Here is a 22,877-nt window from a genome sequence, read left to right as displayed (position 1 = left end):
CATTCATTCAATAGCCATTGATTAGGTATCTATAAGGTGCAGGAATTGCTGTTTTGTGATTTTTTTTCCCTATGCTGTAGTTCAAGAGAAAATAAAAAAGGATAAAAAAATATGGTTTACTTTGTGATACCAAGAGAACCATAGAATGTTAGGGGTAGACAGGACCTTAAAGATCACCTTGTTCAATCTGCTAATTTTACAGATGAGTTCAAAGGGTAAGTGATCTAGGTAGGTTACACTGGTAGCTAGCAGCAGATGACCTGAGGTTAGAATTCAGAACTTCCTTGGTTAAATCTAATACTCTCTACATTATAATACCAAACTGCTTAGAATCTAAAGAAGAAAAATAAATTTGTACTTTTCTACCAAAGCAATCATCAGAAGAAAATGTACAAATAATTGACTAACGAGCTTCATTATACCATTCATTTTCTAGAGGTCAAAGTGCCTGCCTGAAATGCTGAGGGAAAAGTACTTTCTTTTTTCCCTTTCCACAAAATTAATCGCTTGGCTGCTGCTACTGCTTTGTTCTGGGCTCTGTCGCCAACTAAGATGCCCTTTCTACAAACTTCATTATGTAAAAGTTCAGTGTCTGGAAAGGATGATTCAGGCTTAATGAATACCCCCTATTTCTTGTGTCAAGGATCCATGCAATCAGCCCCTTCCCATTTGGCAAGGCCTCAGATTACCAAAAAGCCTTCAGATCACTTACAGACATATGGTCTCTCCCCGTTCTAATCCATCTTCCATTCAGCCCACGTGATTTTCCCAAAGCACAGGTTCGATCATGTCACACCTCTACTGAATAAACTCCAGGGCTCTCTATTGCTTCTAGGATCAAATATAAAATGCTCTGTTTGGTCTTCAAAGCCCTTCATAACATAGTCCCCTCCTACCTTTCAAGTTACCCTACAATTTACTCCCTGCCACTTACTCCTCAATCTAGCGACCCTGGCCTCCTGGCTGTTCCATGAACAATGCACTGTCTCTCAGCTCCAGGCATTCTCTCTGGCTGTCCCCCAGGCCTGGAATGCTTTCCCTCCTCTGCTCTGATTACTGACCTCTAAGTCCCAACTAAAATCCCACCATTTACAGGAAGCCTTCCCTAACCCCTCTTGATTTCAGGGCCTTCCCTCTGTTAATTATCTCTTATTTATCCTATTTTATGCTTGCTTTGTATGTATTTGTTTGCATGTTGTCTCCCTGATTAGATTGTAAGTTCCTTTAGGGCAGGCCCTGTCTTTTGTCTCTTTTTTTCTCCCCAGTGCTTAGCACAATGCCTGGCACATAACAGGCCCTTAATAAATTTTTATTGATTCATATTGCTACTGATAATGATTTATATGGACTATGGAATCAGGACATCTACAAAAGCAAAGTTTTACCTCTGCCACTTGCTCTTTAACTCTCTCTGGTGGGCCTCACTTTCCTCATCATGAAGGCACTGCATTAGAAGGGACCTTGCAGCCAAGGAGCTGCAATCCAAGAGATTCACGTTTGTACTTTTAGTGTAAAAAAGGAATTTTAATGGTGATTTTCTTCAAATGATGATGTGATAGGATCAGAGTTTCCCCTTCTTACCCCACCTCCCTCAGCCTTTTTCCCCTGAAAAGTGATAAAGCTATCCACAGGAATTATTGGCCCTGGGACAAGACCCAATCTACACCTGACTAATGGAATTTCCTGCTAGCCTCTGGACATTTTGACATGGTTTCCTGGTTACCTAAGGACAGACAAAGATCCATCCACATGAAATTTGGGCCCTTCAGAATCATCCAATTTCTCAATATTCTGGAAATTACCCTGCCCTCCTCTTCAGTCCAGACAGGGCTATGTCTACTCCAGCTAAGTGCTGGAATAGCCTTGTTGAATATCCTTTCTAGGCTATGACTAAGTAAACTTCATTTTGTTAATTATCAGATTACCTCATGGATGCCTCATTTCATCTCAACACTGAAGCTGATTCAGGCCTCACTCAAGCCTGTCTTTAACAAATGGTAGATTTTTCTTTAAAAAAAATTCTTTTAATTTTCATCAAGAACTGGTTTTAAAAATCTTTCCTTGATAGAAAAAAATGATTTGAAGATTTGATTTGATATAAAAATCCTTCCTTGATAGAAAAATGATTTGAAGAACTTGGTTCATTATTCTCTAAATCCTTACTTTTACAAAATAAATCCTTGATTCCACTTTAAAAATTAAGTAGACTGAATGATAACAAATACTCTAATTTGTCTTCCTTCTGTGCTTCAGGAAAGAAATTAATTCATAGGAAATTTAGAAGTACACATCCTCAGGAAAAAAAAAAAGAGGTACAAAAATGAGCATGGTTGTAAAGGGCATAGTTTTCTTTCATGTGGGCTTGCAGTGCTTCTTTCCAAGAACACTGCCTACTTGTTTGTGTTGACAACCGTTTTGATCTCAATGGTTGCTAAAAGGATTTAAATACAGTATTTTTAATAAAAGAGCCAAAGACTGCCCACAAGTTGGCAGTCATCTTCTGAAAAATGCTCAAAAGCAATCTTCATCTCTTTTACATCTTTGGTGCCCAATTTATAAGAGGTTTCTAAAAACATCTGCATTCATTGGATAATGGATTTAGAGCTGCGAGAGTTGTTAGAGGCCATGTCACCCCTTCCTATTACAGATGAGACAATAAGACCTAGAGAGATTAAGTGAGGAAGCAACCTAAGCAACCTATAATATTTAAGCCTCACTCACTATTAACATTTTAGTAAGGACACATACTAGAGTCTCCAGTTCCTGCTCATCTCGTCATTAAAAATTGGAGAAGACATCATAACTTTCCTCTGCATTTCAAATTCTGAGGTCAGATTTCAATCAAGGGCTACCTGCCCTATTGTCAAACAGAAAACTACTGCTACAATCCAGTTGCTACAATCCATGTGACTTTAGGGAAGAGGAAGGATTTTCCTGATGCTATTGTTTTGGGCTAAAACTTGGGGAAAGTGTGTATGTTGGGGGTCAGACTTTCCAGACATGTAGGAGGTAATGGGATGTCATTTGATAACATGATATTGAGAAGGATGGATAAGCAGGCAAGTTCCTAATAGCATGAAACTTTGTCTGAGGAATCAGTGACCTCTCCTTCACTGAAGGTCTTTCAGCAGAGGCTGAAGCCATTTATTATGTGTGGTGCAGTGAGGTTTCTTTTTCAGGTGTGGTTGGACTATGTCCACTAAGATTCCTTCCAACAACTCTGAAGTTTTGTGGTTTCCTTATCCTGTGAAACCCAATAAGTGAGGTACCAAGCAAAATACTGTCATTCAGGAAAGTGAGGGACAAGGAAGGAAGCTTAGTCACTGGAGAAATGGGTAACATGAAGAAATGAAATCACTGAAGAATAGGGGAAAGTCAAATTGGGGCAATAGAGAAGTCAGTGCATTTGGGGTTAGAGGACCTAGGTCAGAGTCCTAATGACTTCAGAGAGGAGAAAGAGAAAAATTCTTGTAGACATGTAGGGGGAACTGGCTCCTTAACATGCCTCTGATCTCCAGTCTGCCTCTCCTGAAAGAGAAGACACATTCTCACCCAAGGAGAAATTCCCCAAAGTCTCAGAGTTGCATTAATGTTCTCTCTACCAATTAAATCTCTCTACCTCATTCAAAATGTTCCAGGCTTAACTGGAAACCTGGGTTTCAGTAATTATATAGATATCATCTATCCATGCACACAACAAATGCTTAATGTTTATTTGTTGAATGTTGAATTAATTTGTTTAATAAATAAACGAATCGAATCCATAAGTAGGGTAAAGTGATAGTGTTTTGCCGATGGGAACAAACCATCAAGGGAGCATACTTCTCCCTGTGCTATTGTTCTAGTTCACCATTCCTTTGTCTCTGAATCCTCCATGGTCTTAGCATCACACACCATAACTACCACTCTTCCTTTACCTGACCTGCTCTAGCACCTTAAAGTATGTGGGAGGGAGATCATCTGCATGAGATCAATGCAATCATACCAAGAGAAGGGTCCTGCACCTGACTGTGGTGGAATATTGCCAATCCTTACCCTCTTCTCCACTCCCATAGAACCTGATTTGCTCTAAGCATCACAATTCCTAGTTATTGCTCTGACTACTTGGTGTCCCCTTGTGTGAGCTTACCACCCATTACACAAAAACTGCATTGCATTTGGAAGAAACTATATAAACACTAGGGATATTTGTAAGAGCTTTTGGTCTGCTAGGAATTAGTTAACAAAGTCACGTTCACATTAAGTATTTCCTCTGTCTTTGTGTAAAACCTTAATCACATACCACTACAACTTCATCTTTCTGGTCTGAAACAATTTAATGTTTTTAAAGAATTTTGTGTCATTGTGTCAATTGCCTGTCTTTGAGCTTCCAGTTTTCTTACATATTTATTAATTTGTTCATGTTGTATTTCAGTTGTATAATATATGATCAAGAAGATGTTCTCTGTTTCCTTGGTGGTATTCTTCTTGCCTGTGTTCAACATGTTTTTGGCCTTGGCCACAGAAGGACACAGGACTGATACATTCAGAGAAAAGTTTACACTGAACCCTGGCTGGCTGTGTTGGGTCATAACTCAGATTTGTTCGAGTATTAAATCCAGTGGTACTTACTATACTGTCCTAGATATTTAATTCAGAAGCCTGCTATTTGCGATATCCTATGACTGTTGGACATTACCAGCAAGAACTAACATTCCAAGAGGAATTCTTTTAACTGAAACATGTCTAAACAGATTTGCAGCAGGCCTTCTGTCTTAGAAAAAACAAAAGTACAAATACCAAAGGTTACAATGATATCTACTTGAGACAACTTAAATGGAAACTAAAAATCATTTCACTAATCACAATATCAATGCTATTTAAAAAAAAATTAAAGTCTGCTTTAGTGCCTTATCTTAGCCCCAGTTACATTCCTGTCATTGTTGTCAAGGAATTTCAACAAACCAGCTTTTGCACAAGGGAGAAAAAGTCATAAAACTGCCTTCAAAAAAGCACCTATAAAGTAAACCTGAAAAACACTTTGAGCCTGCAATAAAAAATATGACAGTATAAACATTATGGAGGCCTTATTGATCCTCAATACCTAAACATTACATTGCTTTTAATAATAAATGAGAAGGATATAAATATGCCAAATAACAGTACATTACCCTAAATAACACCAGTAAATTGTGAGACTTGGTATAAAAGTGAAATAAACTAATGGAACATTGTGTATATTGTTTGCACCATGATCCATCAAGAATGTAGTATGATGTTAAACCAAGGCTAAGCTGAAAGAGAGAAATTAATTAATTTTTAGGAAAATTATTTATCTCCATTTTACCATACATTTTTACAACCTTTTCCTTCAGGCATTTTGAGTACTGAGCCTGATTCATTGTTTCAAGGCCTGAACCAAAGACGATGACTAGTCCATGCAATCTTACCTCTCCTCAGGTAATTTTTCCTCAGTAAGGATAAGGCAATGCATTAGGCCTTCCTAGTTTCCTATTTTACAAGCTAGTATAGTGACTTGAACATAGTGAGCTCTCTAGGGAGGGGAACTGGTCCTCATTGTTGAGCGTGTTTGTTCCCAACCTGCTGAAAGCCTGAGGTTTGATAATAGCATGGAATAATGCAGTTGAATGGCAACCCAACACTCACATGTGACAATTCTGTCATAATCACCACAAGGTAATAATTCAACCAACTCCTTCCAACTGACTACTTAGTCCAGGATTCCCATCAGCAATTTCAAACTTGGCGCTATCCTAAGGTTCCTTAACAACACTTTGTAGCAGTTGGTAACTGTGTGGTAGTAGATGAATTTAAATTCTGGGCAAAATTTCAGAATTATCTCCCCATTCCTTTTGTTAATTTAAGTTAAGCTGATCTTCAACAGAGACAGTCCACTTCTTTCATGAGTGCAGTGTTTTCCCTCCTCCATCTCCAGAAATAGACTAATTTCTCTGTGTACATGACAGCCTGATTTTTTTGTTATTTTTGTTTCTTTTTTTGTGATCTGACCCTTTCCTTAGACTGAAAATTAATCTTTGGTCCTCTCTTCTTGGAGAAGAACCAAATCAGGCCTTTTCCCTATCTGTGCCAAAGGCAACAGCAAGTATAATAATTATTCAGGCTTGGAGACTATATACCAATCACCAGGGAATTGATTTTCTATTTCCCACTCTTCTTATTTTCTCACACTCCTTTATTTCTGCTTTTTTTTTCAGTTTTAATTCTCTATCTCTGCTGTCATTATCTTTTTTTGTTTTGGTGTGTTCAATGTTCCTATTTCTCCAATTATGGAATTTTATGTTGTTGTTCAGTCATTTTCAATTTACTCTAACCCTTTGTGATCTCATTTGGGGTTTTCTTGGCAAAGATACTGGAATGGCTTGCCATTTCCTTTTCCAATGGATCCAGTGAATTCATTTTGTCAGGCAATCAGAGGTTAAGGGACTTGCCCAGAGTCACACATCTAGGATTTGAACTCAGGTCTTCCTGACACCAGGCCTAGTTTCTATCCACTGAGCTACCAGCTGCCTCTACTTATGGAATTAGGGGACTACAAAAGAACAATGACATCATCCACCCTGTCTCTTACCGGCCCTCCAGGGAAAGGCAGAACATATAGAAAAGTGAAATGTGTGATTCTTGAGCTTAAGGAGCTTACAGGGAAATGAGGATATACTATGTATCTGTCTCTACACACATGAAAACAACTACAGAATATTAGCAACTACAACATAACATAGTAAAAATTGGAGGATTTGGTTGTAGGTTTAATTCCTAAACATACTTATTCATCCATCTATCGATTGATTCATTGAATTAAGAAAGAATGCCAGGCTAAATATTAATAAGAACCCATCTTGGGGGGAATGGCAAATTTTGAAGGAGAAGAACAGTCTGGATCAGTATGGGAAGATGTACTGGAGGAAGTGGGATTTGAGATGAACCTTGAAGGGTGAATGTGATTTGAACAGATGAGGGAGACAGAAGGGTATTCTAGGTGAGCAAAGTATATAATTTGGGAGTAATGTTAATAGATTTCCCTGGTAAGACCAGAGCTGGGGAATGGTGGAAAATACAGTGGAAATAGGTTGGATGGAGCCAGATGTTGAGGATCTTGAAGGTGTGATAGAGAAACTTGGACTTTGTAATGTAATCAATGAAGAACTTGAAGAGAAGTGACATGATGAACTCAGTATTCTAGAAATATTAATTTTGCAGTAGTATATAGGATGTATGGGAAGGGAGAGAGAAGGTGTTAACTGTAATTTAGAGAGGATCTATTGGATATGGAGGTATTTTTTGAAACCTCAATAGGTATGAGGGTGATGTCTTCGATAAGAAGCACATTGAACAAAAGCAATAGATAAGCAGTATATCTTACTGGGAGCCATGTGCTTATAGATAAAAATCTTAAGGATCACATAGATGAGTAGTGCTGACTAATTGTCTAGAGACCTCCTTTAGCCAAAGAAATTGGACCTTAAATCCACAGTACAGGGATATGGGTCTGGAAATATGCTAAAACTGAGCTTAGAGCACATGTTAACCCATTCTTTCAATGGTTCACATTCCTAGTAGTGATTATTGCTGATACCAAATGACTGTATCATAAAGGATGTGGCTTGTAGGGTTATGACTACAGAGGAAGGATGTAATAGTCAGGAAGATTAGTTAAGGAGACCTGAGGCTAAGGAATAGGCAACCATCTGATGGCACAACATTATATCTTTATCTGTATCTACATCTATATCTATATTACACACACACACACACACACACACACACATGCATACACACACAACTTGAGATTTGGTATTTGGTATTTGGTAGCAGTAACACCAGCAAGAACCTTAAATTAGATGGTGGCTTCAAAGGTGGGAGACTTCAGGTATGGACTTGGATGATATGTGGGTTCAATTTGCTAAACTGCTTTCCCCATCTCCCATTTCTTTTTCATTATTTGTTTCTAGGCATTGATTACTGAATGAAGGAAGGGAGAGGCATTATTCAGAGATAAACGTGATTTCAAAAGAGAAGGTTTCAATAAAAGTACTTAAGGTAGATATTATCACTATTGCTATGAGAAAAGCACAAGAAAATTCCATCTAGGGGCATATAAAATAGAGAAATTGTAAAGCAGGGCCGAGAGCCAAGTTTGCAGGTAAACTGAGAGAGCAGTTGTCTATCTGGTATGTTTTGAAAGGACCAGAGAAGTGCCTCTGTCCCCAAATATCTCCTCCATCCAGATGTTATTGAGACTGAAAGGCCTCCATTCATTCCCTTGGGAAATACAATGCTGTGGCCAGGAATTCCATTTTAGGTTGTGTAGTGCTCCTTAAGGACAGCTAATTGGCACAGTGGACAGAGCACCAGGCTGAAGTCCAAAAGACTCATCTTCCTGAGTTCAAATCTGGCCTCAGACACTTACTATCTGTGTGACCCTAGGAAAGTCACTTAGCCCTGTTTACCTCAGTTCCTCATCTGTAAAATGAACTGGAGAAGGAAATAGCAAACCTGTCTAGTATCTTTGCCAAGAAAACTCACAAAATGGGATCGTGAGGAGTCAGACACAACTGAAATTTGTTAAACAACAACAAAAGTGCTCCTTAAAGTTGTCAAGGAACATCACAGATACAATTACATATGTGCATGATGGAGTAAGGCATGAGGAAGGAACAGCGGGGGGGGGGGGGGGGGGGGGGGGGAGGGAAGGAGGAAAGAAGGCAAGCCATGTCACAACTGCAAATAAGCTAATCTGATTACTTCTTAGCTGATAAAGCAGGGTAGAGAAGAGGATTAAGAAACCTGAAACCTGGAATTTATATAGAGAGGGGATGCTGTAAGCAGGAGAAAAGACACAAAAAAAGAATCAAACATAAATGTAATAAACTTTGAAAATATGACCCATAGCTAGTGCTGCTGGGTTATGTCTTCAGGATACTGATATCTACTGCATGGTCACCCACCGCATCCTAGGCCATCATTAGTCATCTTGACTTTCGTCCTGCCATGGACTTCAATATCTCTAGAAAAGAGAATAAGGCTGATGAATTTGCACAACTCTGCCTCACTTAAATCCAATTCACAAGCAAGTCAAGACATCACCCTTGTGATATCATTGTCCTCTTTGAAAACAAGGGACGAACAACAGCAACAAGTGACAAATATTGATAGTCATAGGAAAACCAACAGATTTTAAAAAATCTATCTGCAAAATTGCTAAGTCTTGTATTGACGCTATTTGCTCAGATTAAGGAAAATTGAAATCAACATTTCCATTGTTTGGATTATGTATCTAATAGTGGCTTGCTTTTTTAGGTTGGAATTGTACAATATAGTGAAAATGTGACCCATGAATTTAATCTTAATAAGTATACAACAACTGAAGAAGTGCTCAGTGCAGCTAACCAGATAGAGCAGAGGCAAGGGCGCCAAACAATGACGGCTCTGGGAATAGATACAGCAAGGTACGTACATCAAAAATGCTTCACCAAATTAGAAGTCTCTCCAAGGTACATAATTTAGGGACTGCTCCCTTTTGTTTTTTAGTTCGTAGTTAACTGGTTATGATGTTATCTCAACTGATTGAATGATTTTAAAGGATCTGAAGTTGTTAATTAGTATGATCATAGGATGATGGATTTAGAGGTGGAAGGGATGTTATTGGCCATCCAGTCTGACATCTCTCTCTCCTTTTATAGATGAGGAAACTGAGGGAAAGAACACTGGTCTGACAACCAGCAGATTTAATGAAAAGGGACTAATTTTTAATTATTCTGAATTTTTTCAATGTTTAAAATCATTTAATGTGAAAGAAGCTTTATTGATAGATGCTTCTATGGGATCAATTAAATATCATCTTATTCTAAATTGTTCTCATTGCTTTAAATGCAAAACATGAAAGGGCAACAGTTATTCAATCGACAAAAATTTTCTTTCATCCACTTCATATTTTCCCTTTTCTCCAAAAACATCATTTTAAAGACATAGAATATTTCATAGAATTTTAGAGCTGGAATCTCTGTTTCCATGTACCACACAGGGCCTACAGAGGGATTCTTTGAGTAGATATAGGCCTTAAGGATCTGAAGAAACTGTTTCCTTTCCTTTTTTTTTTAAACTCTTCACTGTTCTCTTCTATTTCTTTCCCTCAGGGATAGCTCTACACATAACTTTGATGTACATGCTCTGTGTTTTGTATTCCCTACCTCATGTTTTCTGTACCTAAAATGAGATAATATTTGAAAAGTGCATGCACTTAATAAATGTTTGTTCCTTTCTCTCCACCCACCCACCCCTTTCTCCCACCCTTCACCAGGTGCCACATTGGGACAAGAGCAATGAAATGGGAAGGGAATAAAGCATTTATTAAGTCCCTACTATGTGCCAAGCACCATGCTAAGTGCTGTACAAATATCCCATTTTATTTTCTCAACAATCCTGGGAAGTAGATGTTCTTATTGTCCCCATTTTACAAATGAGGAAATGGAGGCAGACAAAGATGACTAGACCCCAGGTCATACAGCTAGGGAATCTGTAAGGCCAAATTTGAACTCAGATCTTCCAGACTCTTGACCCAGTACTCTATCCACTGTGCTTCTTAGCTCCTGGATCCCTGAAGGTGAAATTTCAGGCACAGTGGCATCTTGGTGGAGAAGATATTCTGGGAAAAGGAAAGGCTTTCCCCCAAAATTCCAGAAAAATACCATATATACTGTCTATAAGTAATGTTAAACCTGATTTCAGTGCTGCAAGATTTAATATACGGAAATATGGCAAGCAAACTTTTCTGATATTATCCCTTTGTTTTTGTTAATTCAGTTCTAGCCCATTCTGACAATGAGATAGAAAGCACTATTTTTTTTCCAGTAACCAGGCAGCTAGGTAGGATGGTATAGTGGGTAGAGGGCTGACCTAGGAGGCAAACCTAGGTTCCGATCCTGGCTCTGACACATACTTGCTGGGTGACCTTGGATAAGCTTACTTTTCAGTGTCTGAGGGAACCATAGCAAAGAAGGATATGATTTTAAGGAATTGAGATTAACAATAACTGACATCATAGAGTACTTTAGAGTTTACAGAGCCCTTTACTTGTATCATTTCATTTGCACATCACAAGCACTTTGTGAAGTAGATACACCTGCTATTATCTCATTAGCCCTAATTTATTAATGGGAGAAGATTAGTGATTTTAACCCATGTTCACATAGCTAGTGTAGGAAGGTAGAGTTGAACCCACACTTTTCCTGACTCCTAGTCCAATACTCCATTCACTATAACAATAATAACTAACATTTATATAGTGTTTACTATGTTTACACTGTGTTAAACACTTTACAATTATTATCTTATTTCATCCTTACAATAACCCTAGGAGGCAGGTACTATTATTATCCTCATTTTGAGATGAGGAAACTAAGGCAAGCAGAGCTTAAGTGATTTGCCTGGGGTCACAAAAGCTAGCAAGTATCTGAGACCAGATTTGAACTCTAGCCTTCCTAACTCCAGGACTAGTTCTCTATCCACTGTGCCACCTAGCTGCCTCCCTTTCCCCCTTCAATAGTAATACACTGGCATGCTTTAAGTGGTCTGCAAAACTCTGGAGTGAGACAGGAACAAGATTAAAATATATCTGGAAATGTCTAACTAAGTAAATAAAAAATACAACACAACATAAATAATGTTAATTTGTGGCTTACTAAATCAATGTATACCCTGGCACATCTCTATTTCAATCTGACACCATATTTCTCAGGTTCAAGAGAGTTAAGTGGTACAGGATGCCAATTTCTAGGCCTTTTAAAAAGGGTCTTGCTCTTTCTTTAAGAATTCTCGACTGTTAAGTATATGGAGAATAGAAATCATAGAAGTGTACCTTTGATGGAAGTGGGAATAGGTTGTAGTCATCCTAGGTGCTTTTTTGGAGGGGGAGGGGTATAGAATAGTAACATCATTGCCCCCCAAGTTATAAATGATTCATCTTTCCAGTTAAGGTTACAGATGTTCTAGGGAGCCATTCATTCTGTGAATAGTCATATCTCTGTATCCCAAAGTTTGAAAATATATGGGTATGTATATGGGTGCAGTTGTATGTAACACACCCTCTTCATTCCTGAGTCTTCAGAGAGAAGGACAAGAGAAAGAAGTGAAACAGGAATGGACACACCCATGCAAATAGACCCCCCACATACACATGAGCCCACATTGCAGGTGATCAATAAATCTTTGCTAAATTCAGTAGGAATTCCTTTCTCATCCTGTGCATATTTCTGCCCCAATTTCTCTTTCTTCTTGTCTCTTGACCCATCCCCCCCCCAACAATCTGTGTCCTAGATCACACTAAGCATTCTTTACACAATCATCACCCCAAAGTCTATCTCATTTTATCTTGCCATCTAAAGCCACTTTTTAAAATTATAAACTGAACACTCTCAGAAAATATTAGTAAACAATTATTGAACTAAATTTGGAGTACATCTAAAATGAAAACTATTTGTTTTCCTTTTTTAATATCTGATTTATTTTCCCCCTTATCCAATGCTGACATTTAAGAGCTGGCTGTAAGGGGAGGCTGGAGACTATCTGGGGCTTAACAAATTCTATTCTCTCTTGTCTCTCCTCCTCATCTCAGCTCTGCAGCCAAGGTCAAATTGGTGAGACTGTTCTGTGAACATCAGAGTAGGGGGTGAAGGAAGGTGAGAAACAAAGCAGATGCTTCTGCCAAAAGGCCAGAGGAAGAAGCCTGCTGATATGGAAAAAAAAAAAATACATTCCCAAGGGAAGGGGAAAGGCTGTTTACAAAGCAAGTAGTGGGTGTGGAGAATTATTCTCCTCTAAGTCTTATGGTGAGCTTGGGACCCACCTTCCCTTTGATATCTCCAGGAGTACAATGTCTCCTCTGGCTTTGGTATGTGAGAATATGTGGTGATTAAGCAAAATGGCAATCTTTCTACCATCTGGGATAAATCAGAAAATGCTACAAATAGTGGTCATCAGGCTACCCAGCGTGACTGTTGGGTGCTGCTGTTGTTGCTCTTGGCTCCAAGGCAAGGAGCTACCTAGAGCAATGTTTTGCTTTCACACATTGCCTTGAAGCTTTTGCATGATCTTGGGGATGGTGTCTCATTTGTGTCTTTTTTATATATAAATATGTTTCAGAAAAGAGGCCTTCACTAAAGCCAGGGGTGCCCGAAGTGGGGTGAAGAAAGTCATGGTGATTGTGACAGATGGGGAGTCTCATGACAACCATCGACTGAATAAAGTCATCCAGGACTGTGAAGATGAAGACATCCAGAGATTCGCCATAGCTGTAAGTGAAATGTTAGTTCCTAAGATAAGAGATTTAGAGGTAGAAGGGAACTCAGAGGTCATCCGTTTTCTCCCTCATTTGAACTCAGGTCTTTTGACTCCAGACCTTGCATTCTTTCCTCTACTAGAGGTTCCCAAAGTGGGTGATAGCACCCCCAGGGGGTGCTAGGAACAATCCAGGGGGCATGGTAGTAGCCTCAGGTACAATTGGGGGGCATTGAATAAAATAAGGGGGTGGTGGAAGCATAAGGAAAGAAGAGAAAAGAACAAAATTTTGAGAAACCATTTGTACATGTTACATCTGTTGTGTAACAGAGTTAAAGTCATAGCAATTACATTATTTTCCAATTAAATACACAAAATTCAAGTTATAGCCAATCAGCGGTCATCTCCACTGACGGGTCTTAACAAGCGAGTGTTGGCAGGGACTGAGTCACGCATTGCCAGGAAGTCTAACATTCATCAGCAGGAATGTGTGCGTGTAATGACTTATTTACAATACAGTATTATATGGTTACATGACTATTGCATCATCAAAATTTCAATACAGGAAAAAACCAGCAAATTTACAATAAATTATTAAATTTAAGATGTGTCATTTAAAAAATATTTTGTATTTTTCTGAAATGACACATTTCAAGAAAAAAACATTAAAGGGTTAAAGAAAGTAAATTTCCAGGGGGTCACTGAGTAATTTTTTTTAAAGGGACAGTAGGCCAAATAAATTTGGGAACCTCTGCTCTATACCATAGTGTCTATCTTTCATATTTGGCCCAGGGGTAGCCTCTCCACCCCAACTTGCAGGATAGGTCTTTCAGACAGCAGTTATATCAAGTTCAAGATCTTCTTTGAGACTGCACTGCTACACTATAGCTCGCAAGCCTACACTGATATGTTTACCTTGAATAGTCAGCCGGAAGACAAAATTAGCTCAAAGTAAAGGAATTTACTGAAATGGCATAGTAAGAAAAGTCACAGCAAAATATTTCATAAACCTGAGCTGGATTCCACTAATGATACAGGAGTATGTGTCAAGTATATTCATGATCATTTGATGAGGGCAAGACACAACTGGAAGAAAGAAAAGCCTGCAGAGCCCTGCTTAGCAACTAGTATAGAAGCTGGCAGACAGAAATATCCAATGATCCTTAATTGTCAATAATGAGATTCCCTCTACCATCCTCAGCATTGCTTACAGCTATACCAACAATTTTGATGTTGAGGCAATTGGTGGACAATATATCTATTTTGCAATCACTCTTGGTGAGAGGAGATGTCAGCATATTGGTTCCCTCTCCTCCTCTTTCTCCCCATCCCAAGAAACGTGAGGACCACTTCTAGAAAGGTTTCCCGCAGGGTAGAGGCTCAGAGTGGAGTAGAGTACTCACCTCGCATAAATTTTTGAGTTCCTAAATTTGGGCCAAAGCCCCAGTTGCCCCATCCTATTTGAAATTTAGGCAGCACTGTGAGGCTGGATAAGATAATGAACCCAATCCTTTGGAGCTATTTCAGCATGGGCAGCTCGGTGGCACAGTACATAGAACTCCTGGCCTGGAGTCAAGAAGACCTTAGTTCAAATGTGACCTCAGACACTTACTAGTTGTGTGGCCCTGGACAAGTCACTTAACCCTGTTTGCCTCAGTTTCGTCATCTGTAAAATGAGCTAGAGAAGGAAATGGCAAACCACTCCAGTATCTTTGCCAGGAAAACCACAAATGGGATCATAAAGAGTTGGACTTGACTGAAAAACAAAGGCAATATGGAGGCAACAATAAAAACTTTCATTTTGGGGAGGGTGGGGGTGAACTCCACCTCAGTCTTCAGGGTGTCTCGGTTACCATATATTTCCTGGGTCAGGCAGCATTGAATCAGAGCAGAGTAAAGAAGAGAGAAACCTGAGGATCCTTATCTATCATACAAAGAACTTTCCCTTTCCCTCAACTGTACAAGCCAAATTTAATTTCTCAAAATTACCAAAACAGCCATCCTCTGACAAGCATGAGGTAGGCTGGAGAAAACAAAATTGAAATTGTTCAGTCAGTGTTTATAAAGCACCAGACGTTGTGCTAAGCACTGGGGATACAAAGAAAGGAGGGAAAAAAAACAGTTCCCTCTCTCAAGACAACATGCAAATAACTACATACAACAAAAATATGTATGCTGGGTAAAATGGGATCAGTCTAAAGGCACTAAGATTATGGACCGAGAACAGCTTCCGGAGAAAGGTAGTTCAAAGCAGAGGGAAGTTCTTAGATCTAAAAGGAGGCCCCTGCCTGGTCTAAGGGACACAGGCTACACAATACACAATGTACTCTGTGCTCCTCTCAAGAGCAACCGTGTAAATACACGGCAGTATGCTTATTGTTATTAACAATAATATTTAAACACACATTGGCTCAAAGTAAGCTGCCTGTACAAAAACAAAAGACATCTGTCTGCCTACAGACCTCATTATAGAGATTCTATCAGCAACCAACAGCTCCTAGGAATATGTTGGCCAAATTTTCCCTGATGCTATTCCGCAGAGGGGGCATTCCAAGCTCTGGAGGGGAAGGGGCGACGGATGGAAATTCTGCTGCTCAGAATATAAATTGAGTTTGAAGCAAACTGCAGGTCTCTGTCCTCAAGCAGCTCACTGCATCTGACTGCCCTCAAAGTCTGGACATTCTCCTGACCCTTCCATTAGGACAGCTTACTGCCTTGGCCTACCCCAGTGCTGTGGCTATGCAGTCTACTCCGGGCCTGTGTTTTGAACAAGAGGAGGAAGAGGTGGGGCTAGATGCAGATAAAGCATGGTTGCCACACACTGCCTTGAAGAGTTGGATAGATGGAGAAAGGGAGGTTGAAAACTAAACTTAAGGCAGTGCCTATCATCACCCTCTGTTCCAAAAGAGCCAAGGGATGATCCAACCCTGGCTACAAAGATAATGTCTCAAATCCTTCCTGAGTTATCTCATCCAGTCTCTCCCTACCCCACCCCCTCAATCCATCCTACACACTGCCTCCAGGTTAATGTTCATCAAATACCAGTTTCATTATGCCTTCACTCATTCATTCAAGAAATATTTAAAGCATGACCACTATGGCAAGTCTCTGTATTGGGCACTATCATCAGGTGTTGGGGGTTATCTTAAGTGGGGGGAGGAGAGGAAGAAGTTATGAAATAAATGAGATACCTCTTCCCTCAAGAAATCTACAATCACAGAGTAATAGCAGTTTGGAGCTTGGAAAGGACCTTCCAGAAGAGGAATCGTGCCATTCTCTCAGTCACTCTGTGACTGATATAGTATGGGTGGTACTGCCAGCTTAAGGAGATTTCAGAGAGACAAAGAAGATTTCAGGGAATTATTGCCTCCCTCCTCCCCCATATACTCTCTATGTTATAGTCTAAATTCCTTAACCTGACTTTCTAGACCCTCAACAATCTGTTCCAACCCACTTTCTAAACCTTATTCCCCAATACGAAATTTCTTCTATAGTCAGGCTAGACTCAACACTGCCTTCAAAATAGAGACTTTGCTCATTCTTGCCTGCACACCTTGATTAGTTCAGGTTTCCTATCCCTGACATTTCCTCCCTCCCTCTTCTCTCCACTTATTCCTAAACCTTTTTTTATTTTTCAAGGTCTAGCTCTCACCCTTCATCTTTCCAAAAGCCTCTGACCTCACAGTCAATGATCTCTCTCTCCTCTGAACTCCTATGACATTTCATTGTCGCTTAATCACATACAACCTTGTTAAATTCTTCCTGGGTATGCTTTGTTTATGCCATCATGTCATGAGATCTTTGAGGGCAAGGACCATAATATAAACTTCCTGGTCATCCTCTCAGTGCCCAGATACTCTCAATAAAACTTTCTGAACAAATGAATTTTAGAGGAGCTTGGCATTCTTAATAATTTCTTTTTCTCCATTCATATCTCCTTATTTTCTTGGATTTTATGAATAGTAAATTCAAATTAATACATAGGTTTAAAAAGAACTGAACCCTTTATGAAGAAAAAAAATCCATTTGTGGGGTTATGGGACTAAAAATATCAGAACTGAGGTTATATTAACAAATTCACTGATAAAAAATATCAGAACTGAAGTTATACTAACAAGCTCACTAGTAAAATGAGAGAAATAGAGAGGATATAATTCTCATTGGGGAAAAATGCAGAATAAAATACTTAGGTAATGAAAATGAACTATATGAATACTGTGTGGGCAAGAAAGAAATAATAATAATAGCTAACATTTATATAGAGCCTACTATGCATCAGACACTATGCTAAGTGTTTTACAATTTTTATCTCATTTGATCCTCAAAATGCCCTTGGGAGGTAGATGCTATTATTATCCTCATTTTACAGATGAGGAAACTGAGGCAAACAGAGATTAAGTGACTTCCCTGGGGTCACAAATGCTAGTAAATATCTCAGGCCAAATTTGAACTTAGGTCTTTCTGACTCCAGGCCTGGCACTCTATACACTGTGCCACAATAACTATGGCATCATGGTGGCCCACATGCTTTTGGAGACAAGTCTGTGGCAATGAAAGAAATATAGTACGAAGAGATGGGGCAGACAGAGTCTTCATCAAAGTGCTTGTGTGCCCCTTTTTTAAATCCATTTTTGTCAGGAAAAATTGACTAAGAAGGAAACATTACAAAATAACACATAAATTATGTATACTGTTTCAATCAATAGAAATACGACAGGCTCAAATGCTTGGCATTCAGCTAATGTTCACCTGAGGTAGACATTGCAAAGCTGCATTTCCCTTGGGCCAGGCATGTCAAATGTAAAATATTTAATCCATTTACACTTAATATACTGTCTGCTGTCTGAAAGCAACCAAGGAAGATTTGAAAATATACTGTAATTGCTCTACTTCTATTTGAAGATTGTAGGTTTAAACTAAAAATTAGGTGAATTTTAAAGGTAGCACTGACCAGTGATAGATTCACTAGATGTATTCTTTTTACCAAAATCAAAGATTATGCACGATCTAAAAGAAAAACCTCCATATTTTCTTCATGTGTTTTCAACTCTATCAATTTGTGAATGGAATGAAAATTCAAAGTGTAAGGGCAAGAGAGGATGGGGGGGGGAAGTTAAGTGTGGAGACATTAAAAATATACAAAAATGTTTTCTATGTAGTGCCCTTCTTAGGGAATGCTCAGGGTGACACATCTATAAAGATGTCTTTGTTTTTCCTAAAGGTCAAAGGGCTATGCATGAATTAGGAAAATCAAATGATGGCATCTTGAAGGACTGAGGACATAACTCACAGGAATCCAGGCAGGGATATGCTGGTAAATATTTAACAGTTGGCTCTCCAGGAAAAAAAAAAAAAAAGTAGCACAGCATACTTCTAAGTTTAGCTCCATATGCAAGAAAGTCTTATCTTGCCCTGCGTGACAGCTCATGCATGCAAATCCTCCTTCTAAGGAAGGTGAGGCTGGTGGATTGTTTAAATTCTGGAGTTCTGAACTGCATCAGCCTAAAGGTGACCAGGTGTCCACACTAAGTCGGGCACTAAATTGGTGAGCTCCTGGAACAGGGGAGGGGGAGACTCACAAGGCTGCCTGAGGAAGGTGAACAAGCCTAGGTCGGAAATGGAACAGGTTAAAGCTCCCATGAGAATCAATGTTGGGGTTGAACTTGTGAGTAGTTGCTGGGAGGGAGGGAAGAAGGGAGGGAGGAAGGAAGGAAGGAAAGAAGGGAGAGAGGCAGGATGGAAGAAAGAGTGAAGGAAGGAAGGAAGGGAAGAAAAGGAGGAAGAAAGAAAGGTGATGGAGGAAGGAAGGAAGGGAGGAAGATGGAAGATGAAAAGATGATGGAAGAGAAGAAGGAAGGGAGGGAGGGAGGAAGAAAAGAAGGAAGGGTGGAAGGTAAGAAGAGTCTTACCTAGAAATAAAACTTCCAGACACTTGTTGCCTCTGCCTTTATCTTCTTTCTTCTCATCACTCAATTCTACTGAATTTACCAAGAATATACTAAGTGCCTACTTCATGGAAGAAATTGTGCTAGGCACTGAGGATGCCAAAATGTAAAGAGAAGCAGGCCCTGCCCTTGGAGATCTTTTATCCTACATGGCAGTGGCAACATTTTCAAGAATAAATAAGTGAAAGATAATTTGAGGAAGCCAAGAGCACTAAAACTTAAGAGGATTGGAAAAAAAGCTTCCCCTAGGTTGCAGTGCTGTACTTGAGGCTCAAAGCAAGCTAAGGATTCTTAGAATCAACGTAGAGAAACAAATGCTCTTCAGGGACCCATGAAAGGCTTGAAAAGGTACAGAAGTGGGAGATGGTATGCTGAGTTAAAAAACAGCCAATGGGCCGGTTTGAAAAGAACAGAGTGCATGAAGAGAAGTGATGGGAAAGAAACCTTGAAGGATATGCAATAGTCAGACTGGGAAGGCCTTTAGGGGCTGAGCCAAGGAAGAATGACATTGCCAGGTTGCTGCTTTAGGAAGATTCTTTTGGCAAATTTGTGGCAAATGGATTGGACGGAAGAGTCTGAAAACATGGATGCCAATTTGAAGACTACTATAATAGTCCAACAGAGAGGTGATGAGGGCTTTAATTAGGATGGTGTCCATGTGTGTAGGGGAGCAGGATGTGGAAGAAGTTACGGAGGTTCCTTCTATGTGCATTTTGATTCTTTGCTGTTGTGCTGGAGCCAGCTCAAACTGTCTCATGAGAGATGATTGTTAAATTTCCCATGTCAGCATTTATACCTCAGAAATTGGCAAATGCTAGAAATCAGGGTCTGATTTACTATTTCCTTTATTATCTAGCCTTAAGAAAATGATGAAGAAAATGTTAATAATGCAGATTAAATTTTAAATTATGTCCTTTGTATAATTTTTCCTAGAAAGCCACTTGTTAAACATTTACCAGCACACCTCTGCTAGCCTCCAGTTTCTTAGTCCAATGCTTTCTACTATATATCACATTGTAAATCTTATTATTACAGATTCCTAGAGTCCTGCTGCTTTCCCTCTTCTGACAACTCCCTTTCCCATTCCCTCTTCATCCCTTCCACTTACCAGAACTGGGAAGTGGATGGTAGTAGTCACTGTTAACATATAAGCAAAAAGCCCTGACCCTTTTCACTTCTCAGGGAAGGAAGCAGGGAACTGTATTTTTTTCTGACTAGTGTAATTTGTACAACCACCCTCCACTTCCACGTTTTCCACAAGTGAAAAACTAGACATCTTAACATTAAATAAATTCGATGACCTGAAAGATATCCAAATGATCTCCCCATTACTTTGTTGTCTGGTCTGTTTGTCTTTTGTAGAACATTTCTTCCAAACAGCTCAGAGTACTTTGCAGACATTATCTCATTATTCCTAGCAACATAAATGGCATTTTACAAATGAAGAAATGAGTGAGCAGAGTAAGTACTGGAATTATTCACCTGAGGTCAGAGACGATGTCAGTGATGGAATCCCCTAGGTCTCGGCCTGACTTGGGCTCTGTTCCCCCTTAAGCTAACATAGACTTGGCCATGCAGGCCTGGAGCAGAAGGGTAAGAAGCTATTCAATGATGAGAAATACCTACCTGAGGAGTATTCTGAACTAAGGAAAAGTTTGAGTACCACTGCCCTAGACTATGTCACCTGCCTAGCCAGAAGGCCCCTGGCTTCTTTTTTCTCTTTAAAAAAAAATGACTGATTATAAAGAACATACAATCAGCTAAACTTGTTTTGCAATTATTTCCATTTAAACAAATGAATAATTTAACCCATAAAAGATCACAACACATTTAATCGCTTCATCTCCACCAAGATTCTTTGAATGAATTAATGAGAGTGAGTGAATAAATGAAAGAAGCATGTCATAGCTGGGTTAAGCACTAGGATACAAATATAAAGGCAAAGACAGTCCCTGCCCTCAATGAACTTACATTCTAATGGAAGAAAGAAAACAAGAAGAGAAGTGATGGCCAATGAGAGGCTCTTTGGGTTCAAAACGTGCTACTAGTTATTTTAGTAACTTTAGGGGAGGCATTTAACCTCCCTGGTCCTTAGTTTACCATCTGTACAATGAAGGAGTTGGATCAGGTGACTTCTAAGGAAACTTCCAAACCTAATTTTCAGAAAATGCCAATGTATTTGTGAATGATACTGGTTCCATCTCATAAATAGCATCTGTCGCTTCTGCTCTTTGTGCAGCATTTGCCCATCTCCAAGATCTGGTTCTTAACAGGAGCAACCAATAGTCTAGCTCCCAGATCAGCTGTGCTGATTACCACTCAGTCCTAATGCTGCCTAAACAACAAATGGTTCCGACATCCCCTTACCTTCCCTCAATAAACCGTGTTTTCAGGAAGACTGGCCACTTCCAGATCAAGCAGTTCGATTACTAATAACTGGTTTTGCAACAGATGCTGATGTCACCCACTGGAAAGACACCCAGAGACTCCCTACTTTCAAACTACTAGATTCAAAAGATCCAGCTGTTCAGAAACAGCAGGGAGCAGCCATGGTTAGGAGTAGAAATATGGTACAGTGAACAACGTTGTCCATTGTCTGTTCTAGACCAACTGCTACATTTCTGCAGCAACTCTTATGAAGTAATATACACATTCTGGAAAGTCCCCTTCCAAAAGAATGTAGGAGTGCATAAAAGTCACATGTTAAGTTATGCTGTTCTCCTGTTTACTGACAATCTGTCTGAGAGCTTTATTTAACACAGAAATAAAACATATTCTCAACTTTCTTTGTTGTGCGTTAGATTCTTGGCCACTATAACCGAGGGAATTTGAGCACTGAGAAATTTGTGGAAGAAATAAAATCAATTGCAAGTGAGCCTACTGAAAAACATTTCTTCAACGTCTCTGATGAATTTGCACTAGTCACTATTGCAGAAGGCCTGGGAGAAAGAATATTTGCCTTGGAAGGTATGAAAATTTCTTTAAATCAGAATGCTAAATTCATAACTCAAACCCTCAAGAATGTATTTTCTGTAGTTCTGTCTTCCTTATTCTTAATGTCTTTTTTCTTAACCTATCATGGTATTAGACTATTTTGTACACATCTCATTCAGATAGATCTTTCACAATGTATCAGAGTTGCTAGAAAATATCTTCCTAAGGGCACAGCACAGGTGATGTAGGTGTTAAGGGGGACAATGATGGAAGGAGAGGTGGGGCAGCAAAAATATCTTGTGTTTTTCACATTTTTTTTGGTATTTTGGAGAGATAGAAAGTAGAGATACCAGCAGTGGAAAGACTGAGTTTCAAGACTGAGAATTTGACTTGAACCTTTATCAGTGTAGTTTCTCAGTCTTTTAAAGGTCTCCTGAAAATGGAACCTTTTGTATCAGTACATTAAAACATTGTCTCACTCACTACATAGCAGTAGAAGTTTGTCATCTCAGCTAACTATTTGAACTTGACACTTAACATTCTTGGACTTTAAATGGGGCTGGGCTATAAATGATGATGAACATGGGTGCTTTCTAGGTTAACAAGCTACTTTGGAAGTAAAAAGTTATAAACTTTTCCTTGTCAAAATGTCCTGGAATTAGTGAAGATGCTTGGTACAGAATCTAGAGTCTAAAGTTAAAACAA

At 39.2% G+C, this 22,877-nt stretch overlaps 1 protein-coding gene across 1 annotated transcript in view; it reads left to right on the top strand.

Annotated features, from left to right (window-relative positions):
* Positions 1-22,877, top strand: part of ITGA1 (integrin subunit alpha 1) — a 189,609-nt gene that overhangs the window by 88,126 nt on the left and 78,606 nt on the right. The window contains exons 7-9 of the mRNA XM_027863352.1: positions 9,319-9,467; positions 13,159-13,309; positions 22,040-22,205. Coding sequence (XP_027719153.1) covers positions 9,319-9,467; positions 13,159-13,309; positions 22,040-22,205 — 466 coding nt within the window. The remainder of the gene's footprint in view (positions 1-9,318; positions 9,468-13,158; positions 13,310-22,039; positions 22,206-22,877) is intronic.

This window comes from Vombatus ursinus, unplaced genomic scaffold, assembly GCF_900497805.2.
Source record: "Vombatus ursinus unplaced genomic scaffold, bare-nosed wombat genome assembly UNPS02014772.1, whole genome shotgun sequence".
Classification (NCBI taxonomy): Eukaryota; Metazoa; Chordata; class Mammalia; order Diprotodontia; family Vombatidae; genus Vombatus; species Vombatus ursinus.
This window is presented reverse-complemented; position numbering and strand designations above follow the sequence as displayed.